The sequence below is a fragment of the Dama dama genome, chromosome 5 (genome assembly GCF_033118175.1).
Source record: "Dama dama isolate Ldn47 chromosome 5, ASM3311817v1, whole genome shotgun sequence".
NCBI lineage: Eukaryota > Metazoa > Chordata > Mammalia > Artiodactyla > Cervidae > Dama > Dama dama.
In genome coordinates, this window is record NC_083685.1 from 119272581 (window position 1) to 119290282 (window position 17702).

At 46.8% G+C, this 17702-nt stretch overlaps 1 protein-coding gene across 2 annotated transcripts in view; it reads right to left on the reverse strand.

The window, feature by feature from the left end:
* The window catches only part of TBCD (tubulin folding cofactor D), a 143306-nt gene that overhangs the window by 118701 nt on the left and 6903 nt on the right, over window positions 1–17702 (reverse strand). For both annotated transcript variants that reach the window (XM_061144423.1, XM_061144422.1), the window contains exons 3-7: window positions 16070–16167; window positions 14964–15065; window positions 13582–13728; window positions 11599–11654; window positions 3275–3407 (exon numbers count right to left, since the gene is read on the reverse strand). In XM_061144423.1, the coding sequence (XP_061000406.1) occupies window positions 3275–3407; window positions 11599–11654; window positions 13582–13728; window positions 14964–15065; window positions 16070–16167 (536 nt within the window). The remainder of the gene's footprint in view (window positions 1–3274; window positions 3408–11598; window positions 11655–13581; window positions 13729–14963; window positions 15066–16069; window positions 16168–17702) is intronic.

Consider the following 17702-nt stretch of genomic DNA (forward strand, 5'->3'; position numbering starts at 1 on the left):
AACCCACACTAATGAGCAGGTGGACAGAGTGAAGCCAAGTGCATCAAAGAGAGGCAGACGGAATCCTGGGGCGCAGCACGCCTGCAGGTTTCATCATGCAGAGCGCGCGCCAAGCCTCCCCGTTCAGGTCTGACGAGCTCATGGCGAAACCGCTCCTGCCCGGCAGAGCTCAGCTCCAACACTGCTTCCTCCTGCCTGGGCGGGCGGCGGCGGCAGCAGCAATTAGACCAAATTTCTCCTTCAAAAGGAAGGAAAGGACAGAAGGGACATGACTCCAGAGACACCCTAGGGTATTTCTTTTTCTTCTTTCTCCAGAGGAACCACCGGGCTTCTAAGGCTCCAAAAGAGATGGGCCTGCCCCCGGGAGCACAGGAGGGCCACCTCCCCTGGCAGGACTCTCGAAGCAGGTAATACCCTCGCCGAGGGCACATCTCCCCAGAAAGCACTGGGGTGTGGCTGCCAAAGCACCTCAGCCCACAGGGCTTCCTCCTCTGGGCCAACACTGGGGCAGGGACATGGGGTTCAACTTTGCTAAGGCTTTGAGAAAATCACTTTATTCCTCAGGAGGAAGACAAAACAGGCCTTCACTCCTCCTGAGTGTAAAATGGGGAGGCCACCCGGTATAAAGCCCTTCCCGACTCGTGGCCGGTGAAGGGGCCGGCAGGAGGGCCAACACCTGTGCCCCACGTGTGGAGAAGGAGCAGAACTTGGGAACAACCTAGAAACAAGCAGTGAGAGGATCAAAAATGTTTTTTTTTAAAAAAAGAGGACCTCTGGGCCCAGCCATAGCAGAAACTGGGCAGAATGTGACCCCACGACCTTCTCAAGCCAAGAGGCCCCAGCACCCCGAGGACTTGAGTTGGAGGAAGCCACAGGACCGCTCGCTGGTGGCCTGAGCACAAAAGCCCACCGCCACCAGTTTTGGGCGACGGACACGGAGGCCCCACCAGCTGCAGGCCCCAGGGTTGGTCACCGCTGGCTCCAGCCCCACAGTGGAGGCACCCACAGCCCAGGTGCCCTGACCTGAATGCGGCAACGGCCTCAGGAGGGGTGGCTTCTAGGCCAGGAGGCGCTGCCAGGAGACCCCTGGAGGTGCTGCCAGGAGACCCCAGGAGCCTGTCAAGGATGCAGATTCCAGACTGGGCAGAAGAGGTCTAAAGCAGGACAAAAGTGAGTCAGGAAGCGGCACCCATGTCTGGACGGGTCTACCCTGCAGGCCCAAGTGGACTGACAGGCTCAGCAGCGTTCGTCAGACCCTTGTTTCTCTATGACCTAAGACTTCTCAATGTGACTCACGCAAAAAAAACTAAGAATCCACTTACACTCAAACCTTCAAATAAACCATCTCAGTCCTATTCACCCATTCTTCACCAGGGCTCGATGCCCTACACACACCCACCCAGGAACCCTACATCAAGAGCGCGGTGACTAGACCACTCCCTCCCCTCTACTCCACGCTCAGCACCGTAATCGGCCAGCCTCCCCCAGCACTGACCCCCAAGAAAGCAATAAAGTCCTCCTGAAGCACCTCCCCATACATGTAGCTGGAACGAGAGTTGCCTGCAGCCACAGACTGATACCCATGTTTCATCAATATGACAGGTGGGTATGCCATAAAAAATTTCTAGAAGACCTCAGAAACACAGGAAATATATTTAAATTGTTACACTTTAAAAAAAAATCTATTGCTACTATTGTAGCAAGGAAGTTGAAAATATATGCTCAAACAAAATCTTACACACAAGCTTTCAGATCAGCCTTATTCAGAGTATCTCAGAATTCTGAGTAACTACAATGGAGTATTAAGAGGGAAGGAGGCACTGACAGGCTACAACATGGAAGTTCTGTGGAAACATGACGCTAAAGGAGCCAGATTCAAAAGGTCACACTGTACACGATTCCACTTGTAGGAAATGTCCTCGATAAGCAAATCCAGAGAGACGGAAAGTAGGTCACTAGTTGCCAGGAACTGGGGGTGCTGGGGGGGTGGTGAGGAGGCACTGCTCATGTGTGGGGGTTTCCTTCTGGGGTGACCAGAGTATTCTGGAATCAGACAATGGTGACAGTTGTACCTTGCGCATATAAGAAAATAATCATTGAACTCACACACTTTAAAGGGTGTATTATGCAAATTATATCTCAACTTTTCAAAAACCATTGTAACAACATATCACATTTATTTACAAAATGAAAGGACACATGAAAAAACAGACATCACCTCAACAGACTACAGGAATTCAAGACAGGTTTTATTTTTCAAGGTTTCTGGTTGTTTTTTTTTTAATGTCTTGAGATAGTCTCATCATTTAAATGACAGTCCTTCCTGAAGATATTGTGAATGAAAAGACACAGATGAGAGAACATTCTAGGAGCGGAGGAGGCAGGGCAGAGTGCTGTCTTCTGCTTCTCCCACCTCCTGTCCCTCCGCCCCGGGCCATCACGCCATCAGCCCCACGTTCCCCAGGCCCTCTCGCCTCCTACACCCCGTCAGAACCTGCCACAGCCAAAGAGAGAAGATGGGACGACACCCAAGAAGATGACATCACACTGAGTCATCGCACAAACACCCCCCTTTAAACACAGCCCCAAACACCCTGCTCTCCTCCAAGCGGGCCCTGGGCCCTCCAGCCTCAGAGACAAGGACAGAGTCGCCCACTGCAAGGACCACAGGGCCCAGGGAGGGGAGCCGTGACCCCAGAGCTTCAGGTGTGGCAGCCTCCCCCGCCCCAAAGAATTTAAACTAACCTTTCCTCCCCGTCTGTATTAGAAAAAGTACCACCAGACAAGCAAAGCAGGCAGCCAGGAAAGGGTACAGGTTCAGTCTGCACTTGGTGCGGTGACTACAAACACCCAGAGCATCTGAACAAGAACAAATCCCAAAACCTGCCTTATTTCCTTCACGCTGGTTCTAACCATTTTCCTCTGTAACAAGCCTAAGCAGCAGGAAGCCCGAGGACACTCCCCTGCCCGCCCACTGGCTCTGGCTCTGGCTCAGCTCTGCAGGCACCAGTGCCTCCTGGCGGCGACGCACAGCATCACCAGTCCATCCCCTTCACCTGGGCAGAAAGCCCATCGCTAACAGAACAGGGCCAGCCCTGGGTCACAGGGCCCAGTGAAAGCAGTAGAGGAAAGAAAGATGTTGTCGGAATTCAACATCTCCTGTGTTCCAGCCACTTCACAATGAAACCAAGGTATTAAATAGGGCTTGTCCCTGCCGTTCCCACAACCCCAAGGACTGACTGCTGAAGCCCCACAGGGGCAGTTTCCATTTTACCAGGGCCTGCAGCGTCCCGTCCATGGCGATGACCCCCTCAATGGTCTGGAAGGAGGAGCGGGCCAAAGTGTACAGGCTCCAGTCCAGGAAACTCGCCATCTTCTTCTGCTTGACATCAGGCCGCGTGACAAACCTGCCAGAAGGGAACAGACAGGTAGTGACAGCTCAAACCTGGCCCTGGCTGACAATAGCCCACCCTTTCCTGACCCACCACCACTCTCCAATGAAGACCCTGGCCCTCGAGTGGCGATTCCCACCACCACCTCTCTGGGGTCTCACACAGACAATCCCTCCCAGCTCCCACCTCCCGAGGCCCCGCTCATCCCGAGGCCCCGTGAACCATAGGCCCACCTTCACACCCAAGCCCAGCAACGTCCACTCCTTGGCCCGACTTGGCATCCCTTCCCCATGGGACTCCGCGCTGCCACCTGCGATCTCCCGCTCCGCACCTGCCTCAGGACTCCTTCCCCATCCTCTCCGCCTGCTGCACGGCCCCATGCGGAGCGCCGGCCGTGTCCACAGCCCCACTGTTCCCATCGCAGGTGCGTGCTCCCCACGTGCTGGCGCTCGCCCACCCTCTTGCACGCGGTCTGGGCCGGCAGCCACCCTTGGGCTCCCACACTGAAGCCTGGGCCCCCTTCACTCCTCTCCAGCCAGCGCACACGCCCGTCCCCCGGCTCTCAGGCTGAGGCTGAGCCCCATCCTCCATGGGAGCCTGCAGCCTGGGGGCAGAAACACAGGAAGCAGGCAAACAAGGAAAGAGCTGAGGGGAGGATGGGAGGCCCAGGGGCAGCATCAGGGAGGTGACCTGTGAGGACTGCTCGCTCTGCCAGGGGCAGGCACTCACAGGGCGTGAGTCCCTGGGCCCAATACCACGGAAACACGCCAGGTCACACTCGCCCCGGGAGCAGCATTTGGCAAGCCCAGCACCGTCCTCTGCACCCTGCAGGAGCCTCTCATCCTGACCGGAAGCCCCCCACCGCCCCCCACAGGCCCCTCTTCTCTCAGCCACCACCACCCAGCACTAGAATTACACTGCAGCCACATGGAAGGTCTCTGGGTCAAAAAAAACAAAGCTGCCATTACTGTCTTCCGCCACCCCTAACAGGGCGCATACCCAGAGACACGGTCACCAAGGATTTACCAAACTTTAGGATGCTGGTTACCAAGGAAAACTAACATGCCATACCCACAAGACGTCTTGTTTTGATGGGTCTGGGAAAAGGGGCCAAAAAGTTCACAAAATCTGCACTTCAGGGGGATCACCTAAAACGGATAACTGATGATACATACCCATCTCAATGTCCTTGGCCTTGTTTAAAGCCCTTTGATGGGGGGAGGGTGCAGATAGGATGAAGGCCACACCCATAGCGATCTGATCCTCAGCCTGTCGTCTGATCAGCCCACAGGCTGAAGACAACAGCCAGCCGGCAAGCACCACACAACTCCAGCTGGCACGCATCACACCACGTGGGCAGGCACAGCATCCGCAGCGGGGCAGCCCTCGGGACAGGCAAGGGTGCAGGCACAGAGCGGCCCACAGGGCCGGGACCCAAAGCCCTACTCAGAGACACAAGTCACGGCGCCGGCCACTCGGGGTCACACGCCCTGCTTCCTCCACCCGCTCACCTGTGGAGTCAGCAGGAGAGCCCAAAGTTCTGTGTGCATCCTGCAGTGGCTGACTTCCATTCCTAGGCAAATCACACAAGGGGAGTTGCCAACTCACAGTAAAACACCCAGGGCTCCTTTACAAGGTTTAAGCAAGTAGATTTTTTTTTTTTCTTACTAAAAATGTAACGTTGGCAGCAGAGGTCCTAAAGTACAGATAAGCAAAAGTGGAAAACTACACCACGGATGTAATGCCCAGAAAAAGACCTTTCTGCACACACTGAAAGATCTCTGAATCCTAGGCTTCCTTACTTTTTAGGAAAACTTACATCACAAATTACGTCCACTGTCAATGTGGAGCCCAGAAAACACACGTGAGTGTTTTCAGGGATCCCCCTTGTCCTTCTCTCAGGAAGGTAAGCTCCACAGAGTGAGCAGCAAAACCTTCTAACAACAGGACCAGACCTACCAGGGGGACGAAGTGCAGAACACTGGTGGGACGGACACAGCACTCATCGGCACTGTTACCACACGGCACCTGGCCCGAGAGTGAAACAGCACAGGTGAAGTGACAAACCCTATTTTGTGTAAGAACTTACTGTGTATTTTTAAATAAACAAAGGAAAAGTGAAATGTTCATAAAATGATGAATTTAGTTACAAGAGGGAAAAAAATCATTATATACCCTATGACAAAAGAAATTCCAAATGGATTAATAATTCTATATGAAACAGTAAAAAGCTAGAAAAATATCAGTCAGTTCAGTCACTCAGTCATGTCCTACTCTTTGTGACCCCATGGACTGCAGCACACCAGGCTTCCCTGTCCATCACCAACTCCCTGAGCTTGCTCAAACTCATCTCCATCGAGTCAGTGATGCCATCCAACCATCTCATCCTGTCATCGCCTTCTCCTGCCTTCAACCTTTCCCAGCATAAGGGTCTTCACAAATGAGTCAGTTCTTCACATCAGGTGGCCAAAATATTGGAACTTCACCATCAGTCCTTCCAATGAACATTCAGGACTGATTTCCTTTAGGATGGACTAGTTGGATCTCCTTGCAGTCCAAGGGACTCAAGAGTCTTCTCCAACACCACAGTTCAAAAGCATCAATTCTTTTGCGCTCAGCTTCCTTTATGGTCCAATTCTCACATCCACACATGACTACTGGAAGGAAAAACCGTAGCTTAGGCTAGACGGACCTTTGTCAGTAATGTCTCTATTTTTTAACCTGCTGTCTAGGTTTGTCATAGCTTTTCTTCCAAGGAGAAAGCCTCTTTTAATTTTATGGCTGCAGTCACCATCTGCAGTGATTTTGGAGCCCAAGAAAATAAAGTCTCTCACTGTTTCCACTGTTTCCCCATCAGATGCCATGATGTTAGTTCTCTGAATGCTGAGTTTTAAGCCAGCTTTTTCACTCTCCTCTTTCACTTTTATCAAGAGGCTCTTCAGTTCCTCTTCGCTTTCTGCCATAAGGGTGGTGTCATCTGCATATTGATTATTGCAGGTTATTGATATTTCTCCTGGCAATCTTGATTTCAGCTTGAGCTTCATCCAGCCTGGCATTTCGCATGATGTACTCTGCATATAAGTTAAAGAAGGAGCGTGACAATATACAGCCTTGACACTCCTTTCTCAATCTGGAACCAGTCTGTTGCTCCATGTCCGGTTCTAACTGTTGCTTCTTGACCCGCAGACAGGTTTCTCAGGAGGCAGGTATGAGGATCTGGTACTCCCGTCTCTTTTAAGAATTTTCCACAGTTTGTTGTGATCCACACAGCCAAAGGCTTTAGCATAGTCAATGAAACAGAAGTAGATGTTTTTCTGGAATACTCTTGCTTTTTCTATGATCTAATGGATGTTGGCAATTTGATCTTCAGTTCCCCTGCCTTTTCTAAGTCCAGCTTGAACATCTGGAAGTTCTTGGTTCACATACTGTTGAAGCCTAGCTTGGAGAATTTTGAGCATTACTTTGCTAGCATGTGAGATGAGTGCAATTGTGCAGTAATTTGAGCATTCTTTGGCACTGGAATGAAAACTGCCCTTTTCCAGTCCTGTGGCCACTGCTGAGTTTTCCAAATTTGCTGGCATATTGAGTGCAGCACTTTCACAGCATCATCTTTTAGGATTTGAAATAGCTCAGCTGGGATTCCATCACCTTTGTTCATAGTAATGCTTCCTAAGGCCCACTTGACTTCGCATTCCAGGATGTCTGGCTCTAGGTGAGTGATCACACCACTGTGGTTATGTGGGTCATGAAGATATTTTTTGTATCGTTCTTCTGTGTATTCTTGCCACCTCTTCTTAGTATCTTTTTGCTTCTGTTAGGTCCATACCACTTCTGTCCTTTATTGTGCCCATCTTTGCATGAAATGCGTCTTTGGTACCTCTAATTTTCTTGAAAAGCTCTCTAGTCTTTCCCATTCTATTGTTTTTCTCTATTTCTTTGCATTGATCTCTGAGGAAGGCTTTCTAATCTCCCCTTGCTATTCTTTGGAACTCTGCATTCAGGTGGGAACATCTTCCTTTTCTCCTCTGCCTTTCACCTTGGAATGCAGAGTTCCAAAGAATAGCAAGGGGAAATAAGAAAAATATGATTCTTTGCAAAATCTCTTATGAGGGTAAGCCTTTAAGCATAAAAGTAAAAAATAAATAAAGGAAAACAGTTACCATGTTGACTTTAGAATTAAAAACTTCAGTCCAAAGAAGAAGTAAAAGGCTACCATCTGGGCTTCCCAGGAGGCTCAGTGGTAAAGAATCCGCCTGCCAATGCAGGAGTGGGTTCAATCCCTGGCGCAGCAAGACCCCACACGCCATGGAGCGACTAAGCCTGTGCTCCAGAGCCCGGGAGCCGCAGCTGCTGAGCCCAGGGGCTGCAGCTCCTGAAGCCCGACCCCGAGCGCCTATGCTCCACAACAAGAGAAGCCACTGCAACAAGAAGCCTACACAGGGCAACTAGAGAGTAGTCCCCGCTCATGACACCTGGAGAAAGCCCATGCAGCAACACAGACCCAGCACAATCTTAAATAAATAAATTTAAAAAAAAAAAAAAAAGGTTACCAACCACCTGGAGAAAATATCACACCCTCCTTGAGCTAACATCCTTCACAGAGAAAGCGCACACTAGCAGAAAAAAAGCACCAAGAAACCCACAGATATTAGAAACCAGATTACAACACAGGACATAAAATGTCTGAAATAAGATTAATGTGTTGAAACTCACCAGCGATCAGTGAAATACAATCTAAACATGAGCAATAAATAAAACAATGCACAATCCAGCTGGGGGAGCAGGGTTGTGCGTAAGGCTGCCTGTCGTGGCAGGGGTTTTGAAAACTTGCTCCCAAGAGTCACTGGTGCACAGATTCAACAACGTCCTTGTGTCCTGTGGCCACCTCTAGCACACTATCCTAAGAAAATAATCCCAAATATCAAAATAGGTTTACATCCAAAGTTAGTCATTACCTCACTACTGATAAGAGGAAGACGTGAGGAAGCTGGTTAGAGTAAAAACAGTGGAATATAAAGGGGCCATTTAATCAGTCGTAATGTGAAATTAAGTGAAAGAACAAATGTTAATTCATGAGACTGTGCTACGCAAATTCCATACAGTGACAGCACAGAAAGACAAAACAAAAAAATACAACACATGTATTATTGTGTATTACAATTATAAATGGGTAGGGTTTTCCTAATTTTCTATGTTCCAACTTTTCCACATGGAACATACACTGATTTCATAGCTAGATAAAAACATCTGCTTTTTAAAACTAATATAATCAGGAAGAATAAAGGCATATTTTTTCATTGATGAGTTTCTGTACAATCAGGAAGAATAAAGACATATTTTTCCATCCACAAGTTTCTGTAAAGTAGCATTCATATTCAAATGTCTTGGCATATTTAACAAAGTTACAGAACGTGCAGCCCATATTTAAAGGTTCTGGTTAATAAAAGCAAACAGATGCAGCTGCAAATAAACTACACATGCTAAGAGGAAGCATTCAAAGCTGATAGGGTATGACAGGCAGCTCCCTCATGAGACACCAGAAAACAGACGCCAGCGGGGACAAAGGCCACATGTGACTACTCTTCATACCCAGGGTCTCACTGTAACAGCTCACCAAAAAAAGACTGAGAAACAGGCGAGTCAGAACCCACCTAGAGCAGCTCTAGACCTGAGGTCATCTGCCCTCTCTAAGGCTAAAGGAAACTGGGTGCACCTACAACCTAGCAAAATCAGCTGGAGCTCTTTTAATGCGTTAACAACCTGGCCGCAACCTCACAAACGCCAGCTTGTCCAACCACTAGATGGCGCAGGAGCAGCCAATCAGCAGCGCACAGGCCACCAGGGGTCTCTGGCTACCACCCTTCTGGAGGACACCTGCCACCTAGAGAAGGAGGGTTTAGGGTTTCACCCCACAGGTGCAGTACCCCACCAGGTCAAGCGCAGCACAACGCTACCAAATCAGTACTGCTGATAATAAAGACATGACGTCTCATTTAACAAAGAGCGCTACCAAATCAGTACTGCTGATGAAAAGACATGACGTCTCATTAAACAAAGAACGCTACCAAATCAGTACTGCTGATAAAAAGACATGACATCTCATTTAGCAAAGAACGCTACCAAATCAGTACTGCTGATAAAAAGACATGATGTCTCATTTAACAAATTTAGCAAACATTTGTAAGATCACATGCTATGTTGATAAATACTGGGAAAAAGGAGACTTTCAACTTAATCAACCTTTCCAGTAGCTGCATTTAAAACCCCTAGAATGTTCATTCCTCTTCTAGGAATTCATCCCCCAGAATCAATCAGAAATCAAACAATCTCACAGAAAAAGAGGTCAGACTTATGGTTACCAGAGAAAGGGGTCAGGGAGGGGAGCTGGAGAACGGCAGTCAAAAATTTCCAGCTACAAGATGAATAAGTACTGCAGATGTGACATGCAACTTGATAAATGTAATTAACACTGATAAGTGTCATATATGAAAGTTGTTCAGAGTAAATCCTGGGGGGGGTGCAGTAAAGGGGTAGGGAAGAAAGGAGTTATGAGACTATATGAAATTATGTGCGTCAAACTTCTGAAAACTGGAAAGCACTACAGAATATGACGAGTCTTTCATTCAATTTAAAAAAAAAAAAAAGTAAATCCAAAGTCATCACAAGGAAAGAGTCATCACAGGAAAAAAAAAATTTTTTCTGTATCTTTAATTTTGTATCTATGTGAGATGATACCTGTTCACTAAGCCTACCGCAATAATCATCTTATGATTTATATAAGTCTCCATGCCGTAAGCCTTAAACTTGTACAGTGCCATACGTCAATTATATATATCTTAACAAACCTGGAAGGAAAAAATAGAGCCAATCAAAAGAGTATGAAGTTTCATGTTGGGTGTCTGAGGCGGTGCTAATTTTACTAACAAAAGGTCTACTCATGCAGCGGGACTGGAGAAAGAATACATCACACCTTCATCGCGTCTGGAAGACTGACCAAAGCTCCAGGCCGGCCTGCCGGCACCTGGATCAAACCTGCAAGTGCACCCACGTGCCAGGGATCGACACGCCCACCAGCAGGGGAGAACAAAGGCCCCAGCAGTTATGTCTCTGGGGATGACAGTACACGCGAGTCTTATTTTGCACTTTTTTTAATCTTCCAAAACACACATGATTACTTTCACAGTTAGAAAGAAACGCATGCTTTTTCATTCCTTGTTAAAACATGAGAAAGCTCTGTCGGTGACTTTCTCCTCACCCAGGGAAGGTGTATCAGACATGTTCAGGTACTTCCTTCTTCACTCCTAAAATCAGTCTCTTGAATTCAGGCTCTGCCCAATGGTTTACTTACACAAATACTTACTTACTTAAAGTAATTACACAAATACTTCCTTCAATGCCCCTAAATGCCCCATAAATCAAGCATGTCTCTTCCCACCTTGCACAAGATAATGGCTACACAAATAAGACAGGGTGACCCTCAAGTGTTGCCACAATCAAGACATCCAAAAGCTCTTACAGCCAGTTTTCAACTTTCATAAACATGAAGGGGGGATAAAAGTCAAATTTTCTAACTCATTTACACTCTACACATACTTTAAATCACATCATACAAAAGATTTATAAAAACTGCTTTCTTCCATTCTCATATTCCATGAAACAAGTCTACTCAGTTTTCATACCCATCTTTGGCACCTTTTTTTTTTTTTTCCAGACTTCAGGCCCTGCTGCCTGGGTCGTCTTACCCAGCTCATTAGAAAAATCCATCTTAGCCTGCTTCAGGCAGACTGTTTTTAGTTAACATGCAATGTTTGGGGATTTTTATCCCCAGCCATAATGATGCAATCACAGCCCATGATGTCCACAAACCACAGTGTGGACTGCTAAGTGACTTCCAAAGGCTCTTTTAACTGACATCCCCCTAGAGGAGAGGTCTGGCCCCACAAAAGTGCTACACCTGTTCAAAATCTGCACTCCCCTGATGGGCCCACGAGCCACTAACCTGGCATCGGATAACCCTGAGCCCCTAACCAGCACTGACGGTGGTCACATCAGGTTCAGGTTCCCTTTCCCAGTGCTGGGTTCCCTCAGAGAAAGCAACCAAGTCCTCAGGACAGCAAAGATTCCCCAGGCCTCTCAACCGAGTGTCCTCTCTGATGACAACAGAGACACAGGTCACAGACTGCGAAGAGTCTCAGAAAGCACTTACTTGGACACAAGGACAGCAGCTGCGTCTCGGGCCTTGTCGCTGACGACCAGGTAGGACTACAGGGAAGGGTAAAAGGACAGGCGTCGTTACCACACGATGCAAACATCAGGGACCCACTCAGCGACCTGCTCCCACACCCAGCAGATCCGCGTAAGTGCAGGCTCAGGGGCAGAGGCCAGACTCTGAAGCTGCATGGACCACTCATGAATGTGGGCTCAGGGCTGCGGCTGCCACACATACACTCACCCTCAGGGGTGGGCCCAATCTGCACGCAGCATGTGGCCACACTCCTTGAAACGTACATTTGCAAATGTGGCTGAAAAATGAAGCATGTGTGTTGCTACCCAGAGTGCGCATGGACAGGCCTGGGGCCCGCCAGCACCACGGCGTTCAGAAGAGCTGGGAAGCCCTGCTCAAACACAGGAAGGCTGCACTTTAACGCAGGGACTCAGACATTTCTGAGGTTTCCAATTCTCAACTGCTTACCAAATGATATATTTAAATGACCTTTTTTTCTGAAGGAGAAATCTTTAGAAACTGAGCCTCTCCTCGGGCAATCCCACTTAGGAGACAAGCACCCAGAGGGTAACCAAACTCAGCTAGAAACAAACCACCCATCTAGAAAAGACTATTCATATTTCAGAAATAAGGGTACAGTGGTGCACCTTTTCCTCTAACGACTCTGAGGGAGATGTCTACTTACTGACATGAGACATTGAGACCAAACTGCTCCGGGGAAAAGCAGGTCCCAGAGCGGCAGGACACCAGGGGCCCCTGTACGCGTGGGCCACACGGAGCAGCATAAAGAAGGCTGGGAGCCAAACCCCTGTATTCAAATTTGGATCCACCACGTGTGAGGAAGAGAGCTGGCCAAGTCACTTATTTTTCACACATGTTGCCTCCTCAGTAAAATGAGGATAAAAACAGTGAACTGTCTCATTAAGCAGGATGAAAAGCCTCTTTGAAGAATGTCTGGTGCAGAGCAAGCACCCAGAGCAGCTTAGTTTAAGTGTGGCGGGCGAGTTCTAAGGTGGACCCTGGTCCTGCCCACCAGTGCCCACACCCTGTGTAATCCCTCCCATGTGGGTTGGAGACGATGACTTGCTTCTAACCAAGAGAATTTGGCAGGAGGTAGGATGTCACTTCCACGATGAGGTCACACTAACGTGTGACCTCTGCCTTGCTACAGACCCTGCCCCTTGCTGGTTTTCAGAGTAAGCCACCATTGTTAGGGGGTGGGGGTGGGCGCTGCATGGCAAACAGCCAGCAAAGCACTGAAGCCCTCAACCAACACCCTCAAGATCTGACTCCTGCCAGCAACCATGAGAGCTTGGAAGTGGACCTGTCCCAGGTGGGCTCAGCCCGCAGCCTGGGGAGACCTTGAGAGAGGGCCCAACAAGGCCACGGCCAGATTTCCTGATTCACAGAAACTGTGAGATGAAGAACGTGGGCTGTGTTAAGTCATTTAAGTTTAGGGTAATATTTTCCACAGCAGAATATACAAAAACCTGTATCTACACACCTAATGCATGCATCAGGAGAACCTTGAAGAAAAAAAAAATACATGTGTTATCTCTCAACACTAGTAGTTGAGAGATTTCACTTTAATATTTTTCCTGCTTTACTTTCTGATTTTCCTATGATGATCATGTATTACTTACACAGTGCTAAAAATTAAAAATTAAATTTTAAATGGACCTTTAATTTCTCTTATCACTGCCCCCAAAACCCCTTTTTTGCTATCATCAGAGTATCTGTATTATCTACAGAGAAATGAGATTTGCTGAAATAATTCATCCTGATCCCTATGAGAATTATCAGTTTCATGTTAAGTCATGAAATGGAATTCCACCTCACTGAAAAAGAGTGACAACAGCTTTAGAAATATCCAAGCGTCACAAGTGTACCTTAGTTAAGTCCCAGTGGCAGGATGGCACGAGAAAGACACTAGTCAGCAGCTCATTACCGCAGGGCCACACTCACCTCTGCTACCTGGAGGATACGGTCCATGGTGGATGCTCGCTCTTGCCCGGGCTGAGAGAGGAGGTTTCCGTCGAGGCGGGAAAAATCGAACGGGATCAGGCAGGTCACAGAGAGCCAGAGAAGCAGCATGTAGCGGGTCTCCCAGGTCTATGGGGCCGAGACAAAGCGACAGGATTCCTGTGTGGAGGGTATCCACATGGTCCCACCGCCCCTCCTGCTCAGCGCCCACCCAGGACTCCACACACACAATGCTCCAGCACACGACCTCTGGCACGCAGCCTGGCTGCTACCTTAGTAGGCAAGAAAAACAGCACAACGAACAAACAAAAATCATTAACATGTCAGTGTAACAGCTTCTTATCCCTGGCACCCTTCAGCATGCAATCAGCATTTCAAGAAAAATGGAAAACAGAGTAAAAGATAAAAAAACAGAAGACTTTAAGAGTAAAGAAAAAAATTCTCAACTTCTTGTCACAGAGGAGTCAACAAAACAAGATTCCGCTTTGGCTCCAGACTCCCTATCAAAGGCAAGAGAAACAGAGGTGAGCAGGCCACATACACAGCAAGAGGGTTTCCTGAGTCTGAAGTTACAACGCATGTGCCCTTCTGAATGAGTCCTGCGCCCAAGAACTCTGCTGCGCACACAGCTGCAAGGCTGGCCATCGGCAGCCACCTGGGAGCCTGAACGGTGGGAACGCTCCCACTGCGTCCTAACAGATGAGGGTCACTGTGCTCAGACCGTTGGCACACACCATGTGGCTCATGCCGAACACCTGCTCACCTTCTGTGTTTTAGTATGTGCCTGGCAGAGTACCCACATGACCAGCCTCATAGAAATCGTGGGTGCTGGCCCTGTGACCTTCCTGTTGGACACCTCATGTGTTCTCACAGCTTGGTGCTGTGGGAAATCACAAGTGCCTGGGGTGACCCAATGGAGAGAAGACTCTGGAAGCTCATGCCTGGTTTCTTCTGGACTTGACCCCATATGCCTTCTCCCTCTGCTGATTTTGTTGGAGTGAGTCATAGCCATGAGGATAACTAGATGCCAATTCTTGTAGCGGTCCTAGGGAATCACTAAACTTGGGGTGGTCTTGGGGACCCCCAACATAGTTCTATTTTAAGTTAAAAAAATTGTGGATAATAACATAGTTATCATCACACCATATTCAGGTATAGTTTTTTTTTATAAAGGGCATTTTGAAAAGAAAATAATTTAAAGCAACATACATAAAAAGAGAAAATCAAAGGAACAAATGAAAAAAGAGGGAATGACACAAAATAACACAAGATAAAATTGAAAGCAACAGGAAAGGAACCTACCAGTATAGAAGCAGGCAAACCAAGGAATCAGCGGGGGGTGGGGGAAGGAAAGGGACACTTACTTCATGGTCTTTAGGATTCTGATTTGTAAACATGTCTAAAACAGGGTGCACATCAGCCACTTCATGTGGAAATAAACGAAGAAATGTTTTATATCCTCGAACCTATCAAATAAAAAGATACTGAATTATATAATTAGCAAATACAGAAAGTAGCAAGATTACTTCTCTATTCAAAAACCACCACCTATGCCACCCAATGACCAAAGAAAATTACATATTACAGTGATACAACTCAGTAAGACTAAACAATAAGAAAGCCACCTTTACTTCTTAAATCATTTAAATCATTTCAGAAAAAATAATAAAAATAAAAAATAAATCATTTCAGAAACATGTTCTGTCCCAATTTGACCAACCAATCTTGGCTCATCAGACATACAGGTATGTTACATACTAACAAGTTTTGCTTCTACCTTGATTATGAGGAATAAGTCCTCGAGAACCCAAAAGGTCCCAAATTCATTAAGGCTTCTGTGAAACTCGGCACTACACCTTCAGGAGACCCTGCACTCAACCAACCGAGGGCAAGGAGTATGCACGCAGGCCTCTCTCTACCACACAGCAGGCCCCAGAGGCAAAGCCCCAGCCGAGAGGGCCGAGTCTCTCCCATGATAGGTCTACAGGCCAGCACACACATCTCCTGGGAGCCTGCAAGAATGCAGGGTATCAGGCCTCATCCCAGACCCACTTAACTTGGAATCTGCATCCTACGAGATCCCCGGAAAGCCATCTGCACATTCACCACTGAGAAGCATTTCTGCTTCCAACTTTGTTTGCTTTCTCCTCATAGAAAACTTTTCTCAGTTACTCACATATATATACATGTATGTATGTGTACATATATCCTCTCCCTCCCTTTCTGGCTAGCTGATGCCTGATCCATTCAAGTGCAAGACGCTGATAACAATGCTGAAAAGTGCTGTTGCAGCCAAAGGATCCCCTGGGTCACTAACATCTGATCCCCAGCACATGGTAAAAAGAGAAACGATGAAACCCACAACTTGTGTGTGAGAACCATCTTTCCTGATAACATTTTGGAAGGTACCTCTGGACCAAGTGTATCAAGAAAGTGTTTTGTCAGCTACAATGTGCTATCTAAATATTACCTTGGAGATGATGTAAAGAAATTTAAAAGCCAGATGTACAAGGTCTGCCGGAGATGTCTTATCTTGCACAAATTCCAACAACAAGTTCAGCATCCATTCTAGGGAAAAACAAATGTAAAATATTTGCTATTAAATTAAATATTAACATGACACTAAAACAAAATGCCCAAAGGAAAGAGCTACTTAGAAATACCAGAAAAGTTTAATATTAGTAAATCTCTATAATCCAAGTGTCAACCGAGCAAAAGAAAAAGTTTCACCTTCAGTTTCTAAAAGGGGAATAGAGTTAATATAACATTCATTCCTGCTTTTTAAATGCAGGAAAATATTTTTTATTATTACTCTGTCTCAAATCAATATCCAATACCATGCTTTACAGAAGACACCTCTACAACTACTATGTTTAGAACAATTCGGTTCTAAACAACATAAGACAGAAGAAAAAGGATTAAAAGGATTTCCACTTCCAGTTATAAAGAATAATTGATATGGAACTACCTTACCACCACCACCAATTAGACAACCCAACAATTGTACTGGGTTGGCCAAAAAGTTCCTTTGGTTTTCAAGTAAAAATAAAAGACATATTTTTCATTGTCATCAAGGATTTTATTGAGTAACACATTCACCATTTTGTTCCACTACATTTTGCCATGTTTCAGGCAACTTCATAATTCCATCTTCCCAAAACTCTATCTTCTGGAGCAAAGAACTGCTCCAGGTGCCTTTTACAGCCTTCCAGGGAATTAAAATCTTTTCCATCAGGAGAATTTTGTAAAGACCTTTGAAATAAACAGAAATCCAAAGGTGCAATGTTGAGGCTTCCCTGGAGGCTCAGCAGTAAAGAATCTGACTGCCAATGCAGGAGACACAGGTTTGATCTCTGATCCAGGAAGATCCCACAATCCACAGAGCAACTAAGCCTGTATGCCACAACTACTGAGCCTGTGCTCTCAAGCCAAGATCCACAACTACTGAAGCCCATGCGCCCTAGAGCCCATGCTCCGCAACAACAGAAGCTACTGCAATTAGAAGCCCACGCACCACAACTAGAGAAAAGCCTGCACAGCAACAAAGACCCAGCACAAGTCAAAAATAATTTTTTTTTCAAGAAAAAGGTGCAGTGTCTCTTGAATATGGCGGCTGCATTAGAACATCCCAGCGAAGCTATAACAGTTTTTGCCAGATCATCAAAGAAACATGCAACCTTGCGTTATCCCGATGGAAGATTGTTTTCTGTGGACTAATTCCAGATGCTTTTCATCCAATGTTGCTTTCAGTAGGTCTAACTGGGAGCAGTACTTGTTAGAATTAATTGTTTGGTTTTCCAGAAGAAGCTCATTAAGAGAGGACTTCCTTCCAATTCCACCATAAACACAGCATCACCTCCTTTGGATGAAGACTGGCCTTTGGTGTGGTTCACTCAAGTTCACTCACCCCATAATCTCTTTTGTTCCACATTACTGTACAGCATCCACTTCACTGCCCGTCACAATTTGTTTTTAAAAACAGAACAATTTCATTATGTTTCAGTAGAGTATCACATGCAGAAATATGGTCAAGAAAGTTTTTCCGCAACTTATGTGGAACCCAAACAAAGCAATTACATAACCAAGCTGGTGCAAATGATTTT